General features: G+C 34.9%; 3 protein-coding genes across 5 annotated transcripts; 1 reads left to right on the forward strand and 2 right to left on the reverse strand.

The window, feature by feature from the left end:
• Positions 1 to 124: 124 nt before the first annotated feature.
• On the reverse strand, positions 125 to 5833 carry LOC101206592. 3 transcript variants are annotated; one of them, XM_031883311.1, is made up of 6 exons: positions 5380 to 5833; positions 5084 to 5280; positions 4832 to 4936; positions 2721 to 4732; positions 2291 to 2363; positions 125 to 531 (listed from the first exon to the last, which is right to left on the reverse strand). In XM_031883311.1, the coding sequence occupies exons 1-5, from the start codon at positions 5480 to 5482 to the stop codon at positions 2318 to 2320; spliced, it is 2463 nt and encodes an 820-aa protein (XP_031739171.1). In that variant the 5' UTR covers positions 5483 to 5833; the 3' UTR covers positions 125 to 531; positions 2291 to 2317. The 3 variants fall into 3 exon arrangements, with proteins under 3 accessions (XP_031739171.1, XP_011652124.1, XP_011652125.1); XM_011653822.2 differs by having other exon boundaries at positions 125 to 602; XM_011653823.2 differs by lacking the exon at positions 125 to 531 and adding an exon at positions 1619 to 1995.
• A 181-nt stretch (positions 5834 to 6014) lies between these two features.
• Positions 6015 to 8147, forward strand: LOC101206838 (putative pentatricopeptide repeat-containing protein At5g52630). The gene has a single exon (XM_004136700.3). It carries the CDS (start codon positions 6176 to 6178, stop codon positions 7970 to 7972), a length of 1797 nt encoding a protein of 598 aa, XP_004136748.1. The 5' UTR covers positions 6015 to 6175; the 3' UTR covers positions 7973 to 8147.
• Positions 8148 to 9935: 1788 nt separating this feature from the next.
• Positions 9936 to 14372, reverse strand: LOC101207646 (zinc finger CCCH domain-containing protein 30). The gene is made up of 2 exons (XM_004136545.3): positions 14084 to 14372; positions 9936 to 12914 (listed from the first exon to the last, which is right to left on the reverse strand). Exon 2 carries the CDS (start codon positions 12800 to 12802, stop codon positions 10697 to 10699), a length of 2106 nt encoding a protein of 701 aa, XP_004136593.1. The 5' UTR covers positions 12803 to 12914; positions 14084 to 14372; the 3' UTR covers positions 9936 to 10696.
• Between the last annotated feature and the right edge of the window lie 2121 nt (positions 14373 to 16493).

Genomic DNA, 16493 nt, shown 5'->3' on the forward strand with positions numbered 1-16493 from the left:
AGTGCACACAAAATAGAAACCATATTCGAAATTAAAAGAAGCAAAAAGACATTTCCATTTTTTGTTTTGAAGTGAGCCTTAATCTTCTGTTACTCAAGATACCAACTTTAACTTTATAAACCTGTGTCAATAATCCCATACTTTTTATTGTACCAAATGTAATATGGAATTTGCAAGCCAATGATGTTGGAGTAATGAAGTACAGACAAGAGAAGAGAAGTGAAACAGATCAGAAACAAACAAGAGTAAAAGAGAGAGGAGAAAGGTAAGAGAAAATTAAATGAAGTATGAGAGAGAAATGTTCATTGGATTCTATATTGGAGAAATGTGAGTGAGTAGAAGAAGAAGAGTGAAGAGTGAAGAGTGAGTGAAGAGAAAATCACCTCAGTTTCATTTTTGAAGTTCACGGGCTCTTCTTTTTCACATGTCTTTGTGCCATGATTCTTGAGACTCTCATCTTCATCTTTATCCCATGCTCATGTTTCCTTCTCTCTTCTTTTCTTTTCTCTCCCTCTTATGGAGTTTGAATTGCTGCAATGGAATGGAATCAATCCCCTTCTTTCTCTAAGAAACACGTGTTATCCACATCTAATTAAATGCTCCTGATCTCAAGCCATAACTCACATCAGTCAAAATATCATCATGTATCTAAAATATGCTTAGTTAAAAGTAAAGCCATACATTCTACTATCTCAAAAGACGAAAAAATCATTCAATACTCTAATCCAACGGCTCAATACATTGTTAAACTTCCTCAAAATGACTTTTGACAAGTTGCAAACTATGTCATGTCATCTTTCTTGTGACTCTAGTCTTCTTCACTAGAAGTCAAAGGTCTAAATGAAAGTAAAGCCAAAAGTGCATCCTACCCGACGATTGTGAAATGATGCACTGAAACTCATTTGAGATACGATGGTAGCTAAACTCTGATGCAAATTTGGTGCAGTCAACGACCAAAACTTAAACATATAACTATTTTGGTCGTATTTGAATGACTTGGGGTCTTTTGAAATAGTGGTTACTGAACTTATGTCAGAAACTCGAGAACTGTTCTAAGAAGAAAAAAAAAGAGCAAAAGAAGAGATGAATACAGAACCTTCAGTACATCACAAATTCACCTAGGGTGTTTAAAGTACACGTTGAATATTATATTAAATTTAGCTTCACCTATCAACATAAGTTTTTAGATGAATTGGTGATTTAAGATAGTATTAAAGCATTTAATATTGATTTACACTTGTTGAATCTTTCTTGATATTTCAAGCCCACAAGTGGAAGAAAGTGTTGTATATCATATTAAATTTACTCTCACCTATCAACTTAAGCTTTAACTTTTAGGTGAGTTGGTGATTTAAAAGCACAAAAATGTTGAATAGGTAACTTCTAAAAAAGTTAAGCCAAAGTAGTATACGGTCAAATAAATCCACCCCAGCTAGAAAACTGATAGATGCAAATTTGGACTTCAGATGCATAGAAGATGAAAAAAATATAGGATCGCAAGACTTGGGATTCCATGGCATTAAGCTCTTTTTGTGCAGATACAAGATTTAGACTTTAAAATAAGATACGACCTAAGCTCAAAGTTGAAAAGGAAATGAAAAGTGATTAGATCTCTTAATTACTAAAAAAAGTACATATTCAAGCATCGTAATCTGTACTTTTGTTGTCTTTTTCTTTTCACGTCTTTTGACTGGTCAAATTATATTACGTTTGTAACAGGTTAATAACTTAAAACCTTGAATCAAGAGGAAACCTTTAGAAACAAGAACTTAATTTGCCCCACTGATATGAGCAGTCAAGGGCAGATGAAAATGTATAACTGACCGGAATGACAGTATTTCATTTAAAATTTGTACTTCTGGACAAGTTCCTCCACTATCTTTAAGATCTATTGTTGTTATGATCTTTTAGAGACACATCACTACCAAATTCTAAAATCTTTTTCCACGGTATGGTTGGACTTCTGTCAGAGCTAGAGAATTTTTTAACTCCCTCCTGCGGTGATGCAATTAAATCTTAAATGAGTACAATGACATGGAAGAAAATTACAATCCAAAAGTAAAAATGAGAAACATGAAAAAATAACATAGAAAAGACTGGTGGATAACTTCTTTGTTTTCTAGGTCTTATGAATTCATGAGCAAGCAACAAAATTAAATGTTTAATTATGTTACACAGAAGTAATATGGAGTCAATCATGATCGAAAAGCCATGATAAGCAAACGTATGGAAATAATTTTTTCCACGTAATCTTTATTTTAAATAAAAGTAATGGATAAAAGATGACTACCAATAGTGTCTCTTCCTCCACAGCAGTTCAGAGCAGTTTCTTCCGTCTTAATGGATGAGTTTCTGAACTTGTACTGCACAGAAAACAGGGTTCGGTATCAGTGTTTGTTAAATGCGATGAGCACTAAAGAAAAATAGCCCTCAGAACTTGAGCGTGAAGTGCATATATGTAATTTTAAATTTCTTTGAAAAATAATCACAATGAAGCGCTGAGGAACGCAGAATTCAATGAAGGCACCTCATTTCTTGGATGCGAGGTGTAGAGAATGGCAATTTTAATTTCACTACTTTATTATGGATTCTAGTCATCTGGTTAATACAACCGTTACATCCTTGACATTACATAGTTATCCTAAACCAAAATAACAATGGGGTGTGTGGGAAGGGAGAGTAACTAAAACTAGCTACTATTTAAGTATGAAGAAACTAACTGATGATATTTCTGTCGAAATCTTATGGAGTATCTAGAAATGATAGATTCATCATTGCCATCATCAGAAGATTTTTCTTCTTCAGTGATAATTGCACAAGTAGCTTCATCTTTATTATCATTAGTTTGGTATTGTAAATCTTCCTGCACAGCTGCTGGTTCAACTGGTCCACGATCTTCATGCAGAATTTCATGAATGCCATGCTGCTTTGTGGCATTTTCGCCATCTTCCAGTTCTGCAGCATTGCCTTCAGACTCTTGATCCACCAATTCCACTGCTGTATTTCCATGACACTCTTGGTCAACCAATTCTGCTGCTGTGTTTCTGGGACACTCTTGGTCTACGAATCCATTGTCGTCTTTCTCACTTGATAAAACATCAGGGGCTACTCTCGAAAGACTTGACTCATTTTCCCTATGATTGGTATTGGCAATATCCATCTGCTTTGACAGCTCTATTGTTTGCTCTGTCGATCGATGGTCAACAACTTCACTTACATGTTCTCCATCTAGAGTTACTTGATTGTCTTTATTTTCCATGTCCACATCTTCACAAATTTTAGCAACATCCTCAACTCCAGCTCTTTGTGAAGGATCAAGATTTTTGGGTTGCAATACCTCTTTAAAACCTATTGAGTGATGTACCAAATCACTACGAAAAAAAGAAGTAACATTTTTCTTTGCCAATGCAGCATGCTTCTTAGCTTCAAGGTATTCTGATATAGCAAATGAATACAAGCAGAAAGGACAACGAAAGTCACCTTCATCGTTCATCGCAGCCAAGGAACCCAAACACTTGGCATGAACCACCAAAGGACAATCACCAATATTGCAAGAAAGCAACTGACCGCCTTCATTACACTTCACACAAACTGTTAAATCAGTCCTGTCAGCTACTAGAAAAGAATCTGAATCAACCATACATTGAGAACTAAGGAATTCCTTTTTTCTCATGGCAATATCTATTGTTTCGTGATATCCATCACTATCACTCGACATATCTTTCTCTTCCTCATCAGGAATCATGCCAACATCACTATATGTAGCAACAGTTGTTGACAGAAATCCACTGTGAGAAACAGGATTCGTTTCATTTACATGATGATCGTGTCGAAAGTTACTTTCGGAATTGTTAGGGCTGCTGTTATCCAGGTTTTCTTCAGCAGGGGAATGATTAGGTGCTTTTGGTTCAAAAGGCAGTTCACTTCCATCTCCCACTTTCTTGGCATCAACAACTTCAAGCATCTCACCATCTTGTGTACTACCCAACACAGTATAACAAGGAATACCTGATTCACCTAGATGCAATTCATCAGTAGCAGTACATTGTGCACCATTCTTTGACCCAGAATGCTCCTCCTCTACAAGCTTGTCTTCCACCAAATTTATCTGATGTCTATCTAAGTGATCAGTATCATCTCTCCCAATTTGCAGCCCACTTCTTTCAGACGAATCTTCATCAGTAGCAGTAAACTGTGCAGACTTCTTTGACCCAAAACCCTCCTCCTCTACAAGTTTGTCTTCCTCCAAAGTTATCTGATGTCTATCTAAGTGATCGGTATCATCTCTCTCAATTTGCAGCTCACTTCTTTCATCAGATGAATCTTCAACAACCTCTGTTCCATGTGAAGAAGCCACTTCCTGTCCTGAATACAAATTATGTGCAGAGTGATGCTTAAGCTTCTTAACATTTATGAAACCATCATCACAACCAGGTACCTGTCTAGCCTCATCTTCAGATGTAAAGTCAATGCTACTCCTTTTAGATGGTAATAAACTAGAGCTAGATGGGGTCACCACTGACATTCTTCTTTCATCCTCAAGTGGAGGGCTTCCTTTACCTTCTTTTTTACCCTGAGAACTAGAGGAGTTATTATCAAGTCTCCTATCGAGCTGAACACAATCCACATTATTCAGAGAAGTGCCATCCTTCTTATTTATGGGTGTCAACCCACTCTTCTGCATTAAGAAATCAGCATAAGGATGTGTGCCATCGAGAATTGAATCTTTCAGCTGTAAAAGAAGAAATAAAACAACCATGTTATACATGACCATACATGAAGAAGAGGATGGAAGCAAATAAATCAGAGAAAAGTCTTGAATTCTCTTCACCTGAAGTAATGTGCAACGCATGGATGCTCTTTTTTGGTCAATGAAAGGCTTAACATCCCATTTTAACATATCTGGTCCAGCCACTCCTAAGGCAGATTTTGGAGTCTAACAAAAGCCAAAAAGAAAAAAGATGAAATTTCTACTTCAATGCATACCCAGTTCTAGAAGGCCAGAAAGTGTTTATCCGATAAAGAAATACCTTGGGGCCTGGAAATTAAGAAATACAATACAAAGTTTTTTAAACACTATTACCTCATTATAGATGCGTTTAACAACATCTAGACAGCTCTCAGATGAATCAAACATAACTTTTGATTCTTGAGCAGGACGACTATTTTCTCCAATATCATCTAAAGGACGAAACAATCCCTCCAAGCATTTCAAAGCAACCATCTCCCCAGCATTATTTCTTTTACCATCAAGTAATTCTGAAGCCGTATTAATTACATCTATAAAAAGAAAAAATATCGAATTATAGAATTAAAACCTACAACAAGAGAAAGAAAAAAGAGGATCCTAATTATAAAGCGGAAGTAGAGAATTAATACCATGTAATAGAGATGGTTTCACTTGATCGAAACTTGCAAGGGCTTCGATGGTCCAACGCCAAGCAAGAGCTGAACTAGAAGCAGATCCAGTTTCGTTCTCCATTGGAAATCAATACACAAACCGAAAGAAAATTCAACGAACTTGCTGCATTAGCAATATGATTTTAAAGAAAACTATGAAGGATGAAGGGGTTTATTCATCAGGCTATAAAGACGATGATTTTGTGGTGTTGGGGCATTTTAATGAACCGTCGAAGTTAGAAAAACGAACGATTTACAAACGATGAGTCGCTGAATAACAGAAGAATTTGAAGATGATATGGAGATTTCGATGAACGACAACAAGATGAGCGAAGAAAATCAAAGGAGATTTTGAAGAACAGTGAAAGAGTTCGAATTGGTCGTTACCACACGAAAAATTCTTCTTTTGAACTATCCTTTTCTCTCTCTTTCTCTTATTGTAAGAGATTTCCCCCTTCTTTATATATATATTCTTTTAGAAAAAAATTCACACTTTTATGTTTAGTTATTGAAAATGAGATTTTGAAGTATGAAAACATTAAAATATGTTTAACTTTTCGGAAGAATAGAATGAATAATATCTTATCATTAGTCTTTGATGATAATCGCTAATTTCAAAATCACTTGGCAAGTTTTGAAAGTATCCATTAATTGAAAAATGCTACATTTGGCTCTCCTTATTAGTTTACCTCTACATATTGAGTTCTAGGTGTTTATTTGTAGAGAGGAAATGTAAAAGGATGATTTTGAAATAGAGACCTTCCTAAAATTCTTAATGCTTCTTTCAACTTCAACCGCCATTAAACCCTCACAAAACCCTCTCAATCAAAACAGCTTTGAACAAAACTACAGGCAAATTTGCAACCTTCTTCTGTCCTTTACCCGTTCCCGATCACTCCGTCAAGGCCTTCAGCTCCATGCCCACATTCTCAAATTCGGATTACAAACCATTCCTCTTGTTTCCCATAATCTAATCAACTTATACTCCAAAACCCAATTGCCACTTTTTTCTCTGCAGGTTTTTGATGAAACCCCCAAAAAATCTTCCACCACTTGGAGCTCTGTTATCTCTGCTTTTGCCCAAAATGAGGCCCCTTTGCTTGCTCTTCAGTTCTTTCGTCGAATGTTAAATGATGGGGTTCGTCCTGATGATCATATTTATCCCAGTGCCACTAAGGCTTGTGGGTTTTTGCGTAGGTCTGATGTTGGGAAATCTGTACATTGTCTTGCTGTGAAGACTGGATATTATTGTGATGTGTTTGTTGGAAGCTCGTTGGTGGATATGTATGCCAAATGTGGAGAGATTGGGGATGCACGTCATTTGTTTGACGAAATGCCTGAGAGGAATGTGGTGTCTTGGAGTGGGATGATTTATGGGTATGCTCAATTGGATGATGGTGTTGAGGCACTGACATTGTTCAAGCAAGCTTTGATTGAGGATGTTGATGTTAATGACTTCACATTCTCGAGTGTGATTCGTGTTTGTAGTAGCTCCACATTTCTTGAATTAGGGAAGCTGATTCATGGATTGTGCTTGAAGATGAGCTTTGATTCCTCGAGCTTTGTTGGAAGTGCTTTGATTTCTTTGTATTCCAAGTGTGGGGTTATTGAAGGGGCTTATCAAGTTTTTGATGAGATACCCACTAGAAATCTTGGCTTGTGGAATTCAATGCTGATAGCCTGCGCTCAACATGCTCATACACAGAGAGTGTTTGGTTTATTTGAAGAAATGGGAAATGTGGGGATGAAACCAAACTTTATTTCTTTTTTGTCTGTCCTCTATGCTTGTAGCCATGCGGGATTGGTTGAAAAGGGACGAGAATACTTCAGTCTAATGAGAGATTATGGGATTGAACCAGAAACTGAGCACTATGCCTCTTTAGTGGACTTGCTTGGGCGAGCTGGAAAGTTACAAGAAGCAGTTTCCGTGATCAAACAAATGCCAATGCGACCCACTGAATCTGTTTGGGGAGCTTTGTTAACAGGATGTAGAATCCATAAAGATACAGAAATGGCAGCTTTTGTGGCTGATAGAATATTAGAAATGGATAGTAGTAGCTCAGGTTTACACGTTTTGTTATCTAATGCATATGCTGCTGCTGGAAGATACGAAGAAGCAGCCCGGATGAGGAAAATGCTGCGAGACCGAGGCGTGAAGAAGGAGACTGGTTTGAGCTGGGTTGAGGAGGGAAACAAAGTTCACACATTCACTGCAGGTGATAGATCTCATGCTAAATGGGTAGAGATTTATGAGAAACTGGAAGAGTTGGAGGAGGAAATGGAGAAAGCTGGCTATGTTGCAGACACAAGTTTTGTGCTGCGGGCAGTCGACGGTGAGGAGAAAAACGAGACGATTCGATATCACAGTGAAAGATTAGCCATCGCATTTGGACTCATTACCTTCCCACCAGGAAGACCTATAAGAGTCATGAAGAATTTGCGTGTTTGTGGTGATTGTCATGCAGCTATAAAGTTCATGTCCAAGTGCTGTGGAAGGGTTCTCATTGTTCGAGACAACAACAGATTTCATAGGTTTGAGGATGGAAAATGCTCATGTGGTGATTATTGGTGATTGATATTTAATTCAAGGAGGAGCTTACAACATGACCAAGTCACTCCCTAATACTTGCAAGTGGAGAAGCAAGAATACTTTCTATATATATCAAATTCAAAAGGTTAGGTTCTTAGGTGACTAAATATATTTCTTTTCAAATTTTTACGATGATTTACATCTTTTTAGTTTATAATTGCTAGAGTTGAATTTGAAGTCAAATATAAAAACAAAAAATTTATCTTTTTCGTAAAAAGGCTTTTCTTTTTAGCTTTCAAATTTTGGTTAGAATTGTTTAGAGTCTCAAGACTCGTTGCCTTAAAATTACACACTAGCTTTCGTTAATATGTTATACCAACATATTTAAAAGTTTCTTTGGTTCCAAAATTATGTAGTAGAGATCAAACTATCATTTTTAAAATTGTAATTAATGTTTTATCTATTGAAGTATGTATTTTATTTTATAGCAATTCTTTTTAAGTGTCAAAGGAAAAAAAATGTACTTGAATAAGTTCGGTTAAAACAAACGCACGGTCGAGCTATTAGTTTATATGATATTTTAGCACATAGATTAAAAAAGAACTTTTTTTCTAGTTTTCTACAATATTCCTCCAACCATACACATCAAAGGACAATTTACTTATAAAAAATTTGAGACAAATTTTTTTATTTATTTACTTTTGCAAACTTTTTGTTGATACGAGGGATTTTTGTGTCAATTGTCCCTAAATCTCACTATTGATGACTTATATTGCTTCCTTCAAAAATGATTATTTCCTACACAATTGTTTTACAAAAAAAAATGTAGGCAATTAACGTAGGATGTATGAAAAAATCATATCACACTACTAATTTTATTTATTGATGCAATCATATTTTAAACTTTTACAAATATTTACGATCCACTTTTAAATGAATATAATGAATATCTAACATTGAATAAATGTATAACATATATTAAGATCAAATTATCACATCAAGTTATCACCTATATTAACGTTTTAGGTTTCTTTTCAAAAAATGTTTTACAAATATAACCAAAAAAAATTAAAAGTTAGCTACAATTTTTTAAAAAATATTTTGCTATCCTATGTGTTTTTATCAATCAATGTAAAAAAAAAAGTAAATTATAAAACTTTGTGGTACCTTTAATTTTACAACTTTGTGGTACCTTTAATTTTAATCAATTTTTCCGTCCATATATTATGTAATACATGAGTTAATGTGAATTGAATAATTTTAATTTTGACCCTTGATTTTTAAATATTCTGACATCTATTTGTTGGAAAAAGTATATTAATTAATAGTTAATTGTTAGGCTATATTAATGTTAAAGTTAAAAATAGACATTCTATAATAGCAAAATATTTAAACTATTTACAAAATATAACCAAATTCATTCTAATCTATTTAAATTATTCTATAAATATTTTTTTTCTTTTTATTGTTATCATAACAATATCCCTCCTTCCGTCTATATTAATTTACGAGATAATATAAAAATGAATCTGATCATTATAATTTAAACAAAATAATTAACTTACCAAAATGACAAACTAAATTAGGTTTAAAGGTTTTTTTGACAAACTAAATTAGCTTTAAAGGTATTTTTTTTTTATTATTGTTTATAATAAAAAAAGGAGAACCAGAACGAGGCCAGGCCAAAACCAAACACAGTAATTTTTTTAATTTTTTTTTAAAGGAATCTTTACAGCTTCATCTAGTAAAACAAACACATTAGACTTCTAAATACCAAAATGGTGAGATTTTCACACAAATTTTTTTAGACATTCTAGAAGTTAAGAGAACCCAAAATAAAATGAAAATTCAAGGCTAATTTTCAATTATCATAAACAAAGAAGTCATCCTTTGAAACTTTCATTTTACAAATTAACTATACTCCACCTATGATTTCCAGAATGGATGTAATCTAAAAATATACAAAATATCAAGAGAACAAAAAAAAGCATCTATTTCTAAAAGATTATAGAAAGATTTGGGCACATGAATATTATCTCTAGAAGATTATTAAAATAACAAGTATCCAAGAACTGATCCTTCAAACAAATCAATATCAATTGATTGTGACTTGACCTATTAGAAAATTACCCCAAAAATTCCTGTTAACCCAATCATTCCATTGGGATAATCTACAAAAGAATCCATGTTCTTATCTTCCCGTAAAAGGATGGCCCAAACAAAAACCCACTACTTGGGAATCAAGTTCCTTCCCTAAACAAGTCTCTAATCAATCTACGATCTCTTTTTCATTGAGTTCTTCACAATGAATGAAGAAGAAAATGGAAGATTAAAGAAGTGGGAATTGGTTGGTTTAGTAAATGAATGAAGTGATGAATTAAGATGTGAATGTGATAGGGATGTTCATTACAATTAAACATGATGCTCCTCACAACAAGTGATTTTGAGAGACAGAAAAAATGCTTATAGATCTAAAATTTTTCAAAATATTGAAAAAAGCAAAAGAATAAAACCTAACCTGGCTTCTAATTTTTTCGACATTAACTACGAGGTTTTCTCACTTTCCTGACTTAACTTTTGGTTGTACTAAAAATGGTGAAATGAATCATCTCCTTCTTCAAGTGAGGGCTACACTAACTTCCCTCCCTTTGCCTGGTTACTATGGATCTTTACTTCCCATGCCGACACAAAAATCGAAAAAACAAAAAAAAGGCATGTTATATACCAAAATATAACTGTAGTTAACTACCTCCACCGAAACAACTTTCACTGCTGTTGTGCGACGAGATGATCGAGCTGCATTTGTTCCAGCCATGCTCCTAATGCAGCATGATCAACTGACTCCATTTGTGAGTTCATGTTAGAACTCTCACCAGAGGATACAAAACTATCGACACCCAAATTGGGATGAGCCTGTTTTTCTTTTATCTCAGTTGGAGATTCTTTCACAAGTGATTGAACCCATGATAAATCTGGCTCTTCTCCATTGTTCCCGAGCTCAAAAGACGACGATCGCCGAAGTTTACCCATTTCATCTGCATTGACTGCCCAATCAGGTCTTCCATTAGAAGGTCCCCATTTGGACCAAGAATTTGCAGGGGAACCAACAATAGAGGGAGAATTGGAACCGAGTTCACGCGAACTGAGGCTGCGAAACTGTTGTTTCTCTCTCTGAGCTAACATGGACAATCGAGATCCCACCGGTGAGATGGGTTCCAGATTTCGTGGAGACATCCTCCCAGATGATGGAACACCAAAAGAGGCCTGCAACAGAGGGTGATCAACATTTTTAGGAGAGAAATTTGTATTTATTGGTGATAACATATTCTGTTGCTGCTGAAATTGATTGATAACTGCTGATTTGTGTGTAGGGGAAAAAACAGCAGAAGCCAGAGATTGATCAGAGTATCTGGGAGATGAACTCTCAGCAGAGAAGAGATCATCGAGATTTGAGGGGGTCATAGTTTTCATACGACCAGAACGGTTCAATGAATTTGAACTCAAAGGTGGTTGAGAAAGACAATTCAAGTCGTTAAGGAGCTGTTGTTGTTGCATATCAAAATCACTCAGATAATCGAAGTCCTCTACAGGCATGTCTCTTGCACTCAAAGAAGATCTTAGGCGGCTGGATTGAATATTGCTTCCTGGAAGATGCAAGGCAGGTACGTTCGGTTGGGGCCAAGGCACAGACGAGTGAGACATGCCATTGGCCGATGGAGACATCGGAGGAGTGAATGGTGATGGAGACATCACAGGGACCGAAGATGGAGAACCAGGTAGAAGGTTCATGACTGTAGTATAATCCATGGCAGAAGCCCCAGAAGTACAAGAACGAGGTGAGGGAACAGCAGAGCCAGTCGATACATACAGAGGGCGCAATTCGTCAGTTGTGTGTGCAAAAAAGCAGACTCTTCTCGAGCAATTTGTGCCATCTTTGCAAAGTCGGGTTCGATATTGTGCTGGGTGCAACCAACACTCAAACACCCCATGAGCATATTCACACATATCTCCCCGTCTGCAAGCGCCCTTCCGAAAATCAGGACACGGTACACAGCTATAATGGAACTTTCTTGGATCCCTCCTCCTAGCATTTTCTCCAGGATGGACAAAAGGACACTCAGTCCAATCATGAGAGTAAGCACGTGAGCAAGGTCGAACCTTGAACGAATACATTCGGAATTCATCAGTAGAGTAGATACTATTCTTGATGTCTGGAAGAGAAAGATCAACAGGGTATTCTTTCTTCTCAGATGCAGAATACATTGGAAAATCACTTAGTTTTGATTTTGTTGGAGAAGAAACTAACTCCGATGAAGAGGGGACATTCAGAGGAGACGAAGGGCGAGAAGAATGCAAATCTCTACCTCCTGTTACAACATCAAGATTTCCTTCACCAGAAAAACCATTCGTCTTAAGAAGTTCTGTAAGGATTGATTTAAGCTCGCCATGCCTTAAGGGGGCAACAATCACATCAACAGGTCGATGTCCATTCTCATCAACCATATTAGGATCAGCACCCGCGGCTAAGAGCCGCTTCACGATATCTACAGCATTTCCAGCCCCACCTGAGGCTGCACAGTGAAGGGCAGTGCTTCTATCAAGTCCGACAGCGCGATTTACATCAGCACAAGAGAGAGAGAGAATAAGCTTCAAAACCTCAGTGCTACCATAAGTAGCAGCAACCATTAAAGGCGTTCTCTGCTCATTAGTCATTTGCTTCGAACCACGTAGGCGACCATACCATAATCCAATTTCATCAATACCAGAAGGGTCGCGCTCAATCGATCTCTTGAAGGCATCAATGTCATCATTAGCAGCAAGCTCGAGCAAGCTGGAAAATACATCTTCCGTTTCAACAGTTAAGTTATTCATGGCTGGTTCCAAGGGATTACACAATCGAACGTAAAAAAAGGATTTCTTGAAGACGATATGGGCTTTAGCTCTAAACCACAAAACATGCTTCCTTCATCGGGAGAAATGCCAGCTGAACTCATAAAACCATGCCAATAAAAAGAGTTCAAAATGAGTTACAATTACAATCAACATAACATGACAGAATAAAAGGAGGGAAAAGATAGCAAATTCAAATGTTAATGTCAGTGGAAACAAACCGAAGTAGAATAAGATTCCAGTAAAACAAAAAGATATAACACAAAAATGAATGGTTATCCCCCTAAATTATATATATCTATCATTTACGTCAAAGGAAAGTGGGTATCAAACGAGATTGAAGATAAGAGCAGTAATCAGATTCAGCAGATTCTATGAGCACTAAATTACAGACAAATTCCGAGAATAGGTTCATAAATTCTATTAGAAGAAGAAGAATCATGAAGACAAGAAAATGGAAAAACAAAACTGATTAAAAAAAAAAAAAAATCTACCAATAAATTTCACACTTAGTGGAAGGTTAAAGGGAAAATTATGAACAAGACCGTTAATTATTCACATAATTATCCCAACCATCAATTCTAATCCTTAATCCAAATATCTTATTAAAAACATAATTTTTTTTCGAAAATAAAAATATTTTCAACGAGTTCGTCCTGAATTAAATTAATATATCAAATATAGTTTTAAATTTTTTTTAAAAAAAAAAACCTTTCAAATGGGTAATTTCCACCTCATCCCTATTTCCCCAAAACCAACAAGCAGATATTTTTTTGGATTTTGTTACATGAAAAACAAACTATTTTAGGAGTGCAAGAGAACTTCAAAATCACAACAGAAAAAACAACAGTCAAATGTCAACAAATAAATTTGTAAAAAAAAAAACGAAATTTGTAATAATGATCTTTTTTTAAAAAAAAAAAATCCTCAGGATCCTCTATTTTCAAGCGATCCAATACAATATACATAAAAACCAAAACCAAATGGATCAAACACGGTTCCATCAAACACCAGACTAAACCCAATAAATACAGTAAAAATTCAAAGAATCAAACCATGGATCGATCAACAAACAGTCGTTCACAAAATCGGAAAAAAAGAAAAAAAAAAAAAAGGGAAAAAACCAACAAACAAGAGCTCAGATGATTCAGAGAGGAATCGAAGCATTTCCATTTAGTTAGATAACAAAAAAATGAGAAATCAAAGCAAGGGAAATGGAAAGAGAAGATCGGAAGTAGAGATCGAAGAGAGAAAAGATCGTACCAAAAAATTAGGGTAAAAAAATAGAAGTCAATGATGATTCAAGTGGATCTAGAGGTTTGAAGAGAGCGTTTGACTGTGGAGAGTGAGAAAGTGCGAGTAGAGAGAACGAAGCAGAAGAAGAAGAAGAGAGCTTGTTCTTCCTCCATCTCCAACCCCAATGTTTTTCCGCTTTTTTTCATGGAAAATTAAAAAAAAAATTATTAAAAACAAAACTTTATTCGTTATTTCTCTTTTTATAAAATTAATTAATTAATAATAATAATAATATTTTCCTCGTTTGAGAAAATCGCCTATCCAATATCAGCAAAAAGAGAACTCGATTGAAAATAATAATAATAATGAAATAAATATTAAAAAAAACAAAGCGCACTGAGTAATATTCGAGTAGTATTTCATTTATATATGGTATGTAATTATTTGATGTTTATCGAATCAAAATTTGCCACGTTTTGTAAAGGTTAGTTTTATTGAATATGTTGCTTACGTGGGATTATATGATTTGTTGGGTCATGATAAAGTTATGTGTGTGGAGAGAGGGAATGGAAGCCTTTGGGAAATAATTTAACCGCACCAATTTGAGTGAAATTGCAGGCAAATTCATCCTAAATTCACTCGACATGAAAGTTAAAGTGGATGGATGCGAGGGGGGGTTTGTTATCCCCTGCCACCCGCCACACTGAAATCAATCCAAAATATCTATTCACCTCGCACCAATTTTTCTTTTAAACAAACACACATCTTTTTATTTTCATTATTCTACTTTTTACTCAATTTTATTTTTAAATACACAACTCAATCTTAAATTCTAATTTGGTGTAAACCACTTATCCATTTTTTATTCACATTTTATCAAACTCTAAAAATATCAACCATTTGTGTTGGTGATTGACATAGGTCGTTCCACTAGTCCAACTTATTATCATTCCAAGCATCGGAAGAGAACTACACAGTGGAACACTACAAGAAGGAATGCGGTAGATAAAATTTTTGGGAGAGTTTTAAAACAAGAGAATATAACAGTGATTGGTAAAAATTAGAGAGGTATTGGAAATGAAATAAGTTTGGTAGCGGCGGATGAAAATGCTTCATTAATTTAAGAACTAACGTTATATTTTTACTTCATTAGGGTCCAACAAATACGTGTGGTTGGAGGGGGAACCGAGAGGGAAGGTGGAAAGGAAAGGAAGGGGGTGTAAGTGTAAGTGTAAGTGTAAGAGCAAGTGGTTAGGTAAGTAAAGAAGGGAGAAAGGGAAGCGGGAGATGCCGGTGATGGGTGCATGCGTGCGTGCGTGAGGGTAAGTTCGAATGAACCGGAATGGAATGAAGTGTAGGATCCGGCCATCACACAGATTTGGAGCTTTGGATCTTATTGTACGAAAGCGGACATCAGATAGTAGTCAATTCTAGTTAATTGTCCAGTCAAATCACAAGATTGGCTCAAATAAATATATATTTTTCTCTATATATAAGCATTGGTTTCTTCTCAAAAAATCTAGTATTAAATAATCGATTATTATTTTATTCGATTTAAAATTCCCTTTTGATACAGTTGAAAAATGTAATGACTTAAGTGGCTACTAAACAAAATGGCAAGTAAGAATATTGTTAAAACTGTAGCAAGAAAACGTAAATATGTTAATTAGTTAATTCTAAATAAAAATTGTTTTTGTGAGAAAACAACGAGAATAAAGATGGAACGTAAATTATGGAGATTAAATAGTTTAATTTATAACACTTGTTTAAATTAACTTTTTTTTTTCTTTCTCAAATTTGATCCTTTTGTAAAGAAGAAAATGTAAATTTGATTAAAAATATAAAATATGGTTTAACATTTTAGTCTATAAACTTTAAAATGTAAAAACCTCACCTAAGGATATAATTAGTAGCCCATTCATGTTGAATTCACACACTTTAACAGAATTGAAATTGCATTTTACTATAAAAAAAAAAAGTTGCACCCAAATATTGTTAAAAGCAAATGAGATAAAAAGAAATAACAAAAAAAGTTTCAGACTCTTAAGAAATGAGAACAAAATGAACATTTTAGTAAACAAACACAATAGAAAATAAGTGGACATGGGTTAACAAGAAAAATAGGGTTTCTTTTACTTTTTCTCCAAAGATAAGCTATGGTTATTGGTTTTCTATTCTAGTCAATCAATGTCAAATTTAGACTATTAGATACCCATATTACACACAATCCAATGCATCTACCTTTATATGTATTGTATTAAAAGAAAATCACATAAACGTATATTTTATAGAGTTAAAAGAGTTTCACAAGAGATGTATACAATGCATACGTCCATGCATTCAACTTATTTTCAAATTGAACTTAGAGCTCCCCAATTTTTCTTCTAATACACGCCATCTATTACAAGAAAACTATTACATAACTAAATTGAATAAA

This window comes from Cucumis sativus, chromosome 3 (genome assembly GCF_000004075.3).
Source record: "Cucumis sativus cultivar 9930 chromosome 3, Cucumber_9930_V3, whole genome shotgun sequence".
In the NCBI taxonomy this organism is placed as follows: Eukaryota; Viridiplantae; Streptophyta; class Magnoliopsida; order Cucurbitales; family Cucurbitaceae; genus Cucumis; species Cucumis sativus.